A 6,934-nucleotide genomic window follows, 5' to 3' on the forward strand; every position below is an offset into this window, starting at 1 on the left:
AAGTTTTAATTTTTTTTAGTCATGAACTTAAACCTTCTGATGAGTTCGATATAAAAATACAAAAAAATGTGCAAAAAATTTAATCCTATTAATAATATCCGATATATGATCCTTTGTCAACAAATTTGAGGGAACATTGTCAAATTATTATGCATTCATTTATGAAAAAAATATTTTTCATGCACCTTTTCAATTGGAAACAATTTTAATATATTCTGAAAATTTACTGAATGCACAAACCGTATACGGTATAATAGATAACAGTCTAAGGTCACCTTTTTGATTAGAACATCAAAATAATTCCTGAACATGGCGTTCTTTGAAAGTGTCCTCTTGTTCTTTTCTACTTCGTGTATTTTAACGTGCAATGCGGAGACAGGTTTCGTAGACGGTAAAATGAATCTGATTTTAGAAGAATTGAATTCATTAAGGAAGACCTTTTTTGCGCTCGAGAACATGGTTCTTCACCAAAGTGACATTATTGGTGACCTCAAAGAACGAAATATTCTCCAAGAAAGACGAATATCAGAACTAGAAGCTGCCCAACATAGACAAGACAAAGTCTGCGATGAGATGAAAATCCGACTGGAGAAAACAGAATCTAGATTACACAGCCACTTTTCTGTGTCTTCAGTTACTACCAACATTACAACTAAATCAACTGGAGAAGATATCCCTGATAGAAGAATAGTTAGATCAGGTAAGTTCTATTTAAAAGAGATGAAAATTTAAAAATTGTCTTATTTACAGCATTTTCTCTCTTTCTCTCGCTCTTCCCTTTCTTTCTCTCATTGAACAAATTTTTTTCTCTCTCTCTGTTTTTCTTCTCTATATGGACTTTAAACAACATACAAGCAATCAATATATATATATATATATATATATATATATATATATATATATATATATATATATATATATATATATATATATATATCAACAAAAGTCTTTTATTTTTTAACATGCCTCTATCTGTCTCTCAACATGTCTCTTTTTGACACAGGACGTCTTCTGATGAATACCATTAGCAATGGAATGCCTTCGTATGAGGAGGGCGTAATAGCTTTTTATGCCCAGATGTCCTCATCAGAAATAAGTCCAGGCGCTCACCATACGCTTATCTTTGATAAAGTACGCACTAATGTTGGCAACGGATATAATGGCGTCACTGGGGTCTTTACTGCACCAAAAGAGGGAATCTATGCATTTATCTGGGTCATTAGAATGCTTAATGCCGAACATTCCACAGAGTTAATGATTAACAACGATATCTTGGGTGCTACATTTTTGCGCGCCAAAAACAATGACGACGGATCAGTGAGCGGCACCGCTATTGCGCATGTCGCGAGAGGAGATGTTGTTTTTGTGCGCATCCATTCCACGTATGCTGGGGATGGTAACGTCCTTAGCAATCTGCATGGCAAGCCAACATTTTCTGGGTGGTTACTGCACTAGTTTATAAATGGGATCACGGTACTTTGTTTTTCTAAGATAACTTTTTTATTATATTAATATTTCAAATTGTTTTTTTCAGGGGTGTTGGTAAAGAATTGCCATAGCGTGATGTATTAATAAAATGTTTAACGTTAGCTTTAGACCGAAAAAATTGTTTGATTTTGCATTCTGCACAAAGTTAACAAAAATGCTTGTCATTTTAAATCTCTTTAGCAGAAAGAATTCTTCCATTTCTGTTGACATAGATGTTAAATTCACTTCATTAAAAGAACATATACACACCAATCTCTCCATTTGTGTCATTTACTTAATATCCCTTTTATGGGCCACATGATATAAATGTAAATACATCCAAAGTTCTAGAAGCACATTAGGAATTTGCTAGATACATCACATGGCGCTGTGGATAGAGCGTCTGCTCTGAAGTTGCGAAGTAAGGAGTTGATCCTTACGTTGCGGGTTCGAATCGCATTCTGGGCCGTGGAAACCGGTCCTTCGGATGAGACGATATAAACTGAGGTCCCGTATCGCAGTAGGTTCTGGCACGAAAAATGATCCCTCCCTGCTCAATGGCCCTATGTGCTGAATATAAGACAAAATTTGCAGGTCCCCACCGGCAAGTGGTGGCATCTCCATATGATTCAAAAATTTTCGAGGGACGTTAACCAATATATATACGTAAGGACATTAAGCAGACAGCATTTAACATGCTATAATGAATAATGTTCTATCTTTAAAAATTTGTTTCTGTGTTTTTTATACGAAAAAAAAGCCTAACATTCCTAATGTTTTGATGAACGGGCATAAAAAAGATCGAAATTTGACCGCTGGGTGATATGTTGGACCGGTAGATGAGATGTTGGACCGCTTACGTTAAAGAATGGACGGGGCTTAATCATATTTTCATTTGTCGGTGTTCAACAGTGACGGACCTGAGGTTACATTACAAAAAACAGTACAAAATACATGTCTGGCAAAAAAAAAAAATGAAATGAAAGGTATAACAAAACACTAGTATTGACTGTGTTATCGTGCATCATGCGTTTTGTCGACTATCAAACCAAACTGTATGCCTTGGGCCTAACGACCTCAGTCGGACAGTTTGGTTCTTGCGTCCGACAAAACACATATTGTCCTCGAACTCAGTCATTAAATGTATAATACTATACGGATGATTGAGTGTTACTTCATGACCATCAATAAAATAAAATCGGTTAATCATGCATTATATGTATACATTGTTATTGTTGAAAGTCAGAATCCATGATTTCTCTGAATAGTCATTTTTGTTAGATAAGGATTTCTGGTCCGCTACCATACTGTGTGAAAAGATTCCTGGCCGATCAGAAACCTTTAGGCCTTTAACCATCAAAAATGCTGAATATTATGTAACTTTTGAGCCTGAATTTTAGTTTATCTGAATATTGCAGAATTTCAATCAATAAACATGATTTGGGACTGAAGTGTCTGTTTGAAATGTTCTCTTTCTGAAACAATCAATCGAAACACACCTATTAGCAGGCTGGCAGATGACGTCATCATTTATGATAAGTTGTATGGTTCTTTTCACAATAGTAGTGACCTTGAAGTCTTCAAAGAAACTTATTTCTTCTTCCATAAATGTGTTCAATAGTTATCATCTATGACTACGAGTAGTTTGTTTGGAATTAGCAATATAAAAGATATATATTTAATTAATCAGTTTAATTATTTTAATACATAATGTGTTAAAAGAATGCAAAAACACAATGAAGTTGTGAACACAGAACTTTACCTCTGGCTATCAATTTTCCATGAAACGTGTCATCATTTGTTTTTTAACAAAACTGAAATAATAAATCATCCTGTTAGTAATATATTAAATCGTAATGTGGACAGAAAAGCTTAACAAAACATAAACATTTAAAACATCTAAAAAATTATAATCCTTTTAGTATAAAGGAGTGCACCGTGTCATAAATTTCGAGGGAAAATAGTCCTATACTTTAAAGAATTATCAACAAATATTATTATCAAGTCCGTTGTCGACTAGTAATATAATATTTTTAAAATTCTATTGTATAAACAAATCGTAGTCGTTATATACACGTAAAATTGCAACACATGTTCGTCATATGATACTTAAAATATATATTGAGGAGAGTGTCAATTTGATTTCGTTAACAGATAACGGTCAAAAGCTACCTTTTGGCTATAAACGCCAGAGTGATAATTTTTGCATTCAACATGGCGTTCTCTGAAGATCTACTCTGGTTACTCTTGACTTCATGTTTTTTCACATCCAACGCAGAGACAGGATTTGAAGAAAGTAAAATAAATTCGCTTTCGGAAGAATTGATTTCCTTAAGGAAGACTGTTTTAGCCCTAAAGAACATCGTTCATCGCCAAACTGACCTCATTGGTGACCTCAAAGAACGAAGTATTCTGCAAGAAAAACGCATAACAGAACTAGAAGCTGTCCAACACAAGCGAGACAAAGTCTGCGAGGAGATGAAAATCCGACTGGAGAAAACAGAAAATAGATTAAACAGACACTTTTCTTCTTCTTCGAACACCAAGAACACCACAATTAAATTAATTGGGAAAGAAAACCATAAAGGGAGAATAGTGAGATCAAGTAAGTTATGTTTATTTTTTATAGAATGGCATGAACATCCAAAAAAATATATCGCCTATCAGATCTAGATGAAAATTCAGAAATTAAAACAATTCTTCCTGACATTTAATAAGCCTTTTAATGCCAACCGTAAACGAATTTTCAGGGGTAAATAGTTTTTGTCCTGTCTGTCTGTTTGTCCTCAAAAACTTTAACCTTGCCAATAACTTTTGAGTGGGTGGGGCTATGGCTTTTACCTTTCTTTGGGTACCACCAAATTTGACCTCTGGACCTTGGAGTTTGACCTACTTTTATTAAAAAAAGAACTTTATCCTTTGCCATAACTTTTGAACAGTTAAAACTAGGGTTTTCATACGTTACATGTGTATTCATTGTGACAAGACCTTTCATTGAGTATAAATAGTAGATTTCCTGTTATCCTTGGACATTCAGTAAGGCGACGCATTCTCGTTACATTCAGCGTCTGAAATTTACACATCGTTTCTTCACTGTTGAAATACTAGTATACATTTGATAAAAATTCGGGCGAATGTCAACGAGTGTAGCAAGTATCCAAAAACAGCTTTCTATGGAAAAGAGGTGGGGCTAAAGCCATCTCATCGTTGTCAACAATATTTTAAAGTTGTTGATGTTATTAATTTCTTAACCTATGAGAATCTATTGCCATTTGAGAGACGCTAATTACGTAGGTCGAGAATGCCACGCCTTAATGAAAGTCCAAGGATGACAGAAAATTGTATTGTTTTTTTTTAACTTTTGACCTTAGAGTTTGACCAAATTTTTAAAAACTTTAACTTTGGCCATAACATTTGATCAGTTAGAACTAGGACTTTCATAGAAGACCTTCCTTTGGATACCAACAATCCTGACATTGACCTTTAGAGTTTGGCATGCATTTTAGAAGATTCAACCCTCTCCATAAGCTGCCATCAGTGTTTTACAAACACATTTTGTTGACAGGGAATCTGCAGAAGAATACAAGGAACAGTGGAAAGCCTCCGTATGAAAAAGGCGTCATCGCTTTTTATGCCCAGATGTCCTATATAGGTGTTCGTCCTGGCGTTCGCCATACCCTCATCTTTGATAAAGTACGCACTAATGTTGGCAACGGATATAATGGTTTCACTGGGGTCTTTACAGCACCAAAAGAGGGAATTTACGCATTTATCTGGGTTGTTAGACTGGTTACAGCCGCGCGCTCAACTGAATTAATGGTTAACAACGAGATTTTAGGGGCTACATTTTTGCGCGCCAAAAATGGTGACGACGGATCAGTGAGCGGTACTGCTATTGTGCATGTCGCGAAAGGAGATGTTGTATTCGTGCGCATCCATTCTAAGTACGCTGGTGATGGCAACATCCATAGTAATCTGCATGGCAAGCCAACATTTTCCGGGTGGTTACTGCACTAGATTGTTGTCACGATAATTTGCTTGTTGTGACTAAACTTTTAATAAACTTCAATATTCTTAATTTTTATTAACATTCAATTCAGAATATATATTTCAGGGTTGGCGGAAGAGGTTGAAGAATTGGTCTTTGTTTTTGTCTATCTGAAGGACACATAAGTGTTATCTACTTAGCAATGAATTTAATATTTGTATATTGGGTGAAGCAATTATTGATTTAACATTAAACTCTGAAATAAACAAAATTAAAAAAAAAAATTTTTACTCTTTATATTTGTGAAAGGAGTTCTCTAGGATTTCTTTGGTGACATAAGTCCTCAGTTTAATACAATAAAATAGAATATGCATACAGGTATCAATCTTTCCCAACGTTTGTCACTGTGTACTCAATGTTATCACTGTTATGTTATGGGTCATATAATGCTGCCAGATTTTTGTGGCAAATATTGCTAACTGCAGACCTGCCTACCCTTTTGTTGCAGAGGTGTAAGGGTGTAACTTGTCTCCTAATTTATTTATCATTGTGATTTTACAAAATCTAAATTAAACTCTATGTTGTACAGTATAACATTAAAATAAAATGGCAAAAATTTTTCGAACCATTTATTGATGTCAGTCATTTGTACGATGCATACATTGTTTGTTTTCTGGGAAGACAATGTTTTTAATCGGCTGTAAAGGGAAACCCAAAATATGTGTCCGATCAAAAAGTAAAATGGAAGTTGCATAATGTCATTACTTAGTAAAATTTCTGTGAAAGTCTCATTAAATTCCAAGCGATGGATACCCCAGAGAGTAACGGACGGACACTCTGATCACTATATACACCCCTTGTTTTCAACCGGGAGCTATTATAAAAGTTATGGAAATGTGTCATTTACTTTGTCTACTCCCCTATTAAAGATGCACTTCAATCATTTTTGAAATGCCTCAATGGACTTCCAATGGCACAAACTGATTTTTCTTTTGTGATAATATTATCAAACCTTAATGATATTTCAAAATACTACCGAGGAAATGCATATGAATATTTAAGTAAATGTACAATGATACAGTTAAAAACAGATTCATTTACAACTGTTCTAAATAACTGGTCCTACAGTTTGTGCGCTAATGATTTCATATTTTTTTTATTTGTCATGTGACGAGATTCAACAGTTATTGCAATTTTTTCTGATGAAAAAACAACATTACATTTGTCGTATCGTTTAGTGAAAATTATTTATAATGATGCTGGGGAATTTTATGTTATCGATGTTTCAGATTACTAGTATTCATATGTTTAGTTGGAAAATAGCAAAATTAATGGAATTCTTCCATATTTTTTGATATCAAATTTATATTAAACTGTAAATATAAAGTAATTATATGACAGTAAAACAGTAAATAATAAAAACTGTTTTAAATTTAAATGTGTTGTAAACGTTCATGACATATGCATGGATGTACAAAA

General features: G+C 34.1%; 2 protein-coding genes across 2 annotated transcripts; both read left to right on the plus strand.

The window, feature by feature from the left end:
* Window positions 1-315: 315 nt before the first annotated feature.
* LOC134231660 (heavy metal-binding protein HIP-like) lies at window positions 316-2,827 on the plus strand. The gene is made up of 3 exons (XM_062713644.1): window positions 316-700; window positions 1,004-1,473; window positions 2,749-2,827. Exons 1-2 carry the CDS (start codon window positions 397-399, stop codon window positions 1,453-1,455), a joined length of 756 nt encoding a protein of 251 aa, XP_062569628.1. The 5' UTR covers window positions 316-396; the 3' UTR covers window positions 1,456-1,473; window positions 2,749-2,827.
* Window positions 2,828-3,681: 854 nt separating this feature from the next.
* LOC134231639 (uncharacterized) lies at window positions 3,682-5,634 on the plus strand. The gene is made up of 2 exons (XM_062713621.1): window positions 3,682-4,072; window positions 5,033-5,634. Exons 1-2 carry the CDS (start codon window positions 3,682-3,684, stop codon window positions 5,482-5,484), a joined length of 843 nt encoding a protein of 280 aa, XP_062569605.1. The 3' UTR covers window positions 5,485-5,634.
* Window positions 5,635-6,934: the final 1,300 nt, after the last annotated feature.

This window comes from Saccostrea cucullata, unplaced genomic scaffold, assembly GCF_032062105.1.
Source record: "Saccostrea cucullata isolate Sc308-1 unplaced genomic scaffold, CSIRO_AGI_Scuc_v1 ctg89, whole genome shotgun sequence".
In the NCBI taxonomy this organism is placed as follows: domain Eukaryota; kingdom Metazoa; phylum Mollusca; class Bivalvia; order Ostreida; family Ostreidae; genus Saccostrea; species Saccostrea cuccullata.

Excerpts from the sequence above, each read along its gene's own strand:
- LOC134231639 (XM_062713621.1), top strand. The coding sequence starts at position 3,682 with ATGGCGTTCTCTGAAGATCTACTCTGGTTACTCTTGACTTCATGTTTT. Across the intron at positions 4,073-5,032 it reads AGGGAGAATAGTGAGATCAA|GGAATCTGCAGAAGAATACA; the intron begins GTAAGTTATGTT and ends TTTTGTTGACAG.
- LOC134231660 (XM_062713644.1), top strand. The coding sequence starts at position 397 with ATGAATCTGATTTTAGAAGAATTGAATTCATTAAGGAAGACCTTTTTT. Across the intron at positions 701-1,003 it reads TAGAAGAATAGTTAGATCAG|GACGTCTTCTGATGAATACC; the intron begins GTAAGTTCTATT and ends TTTTTGACACAG.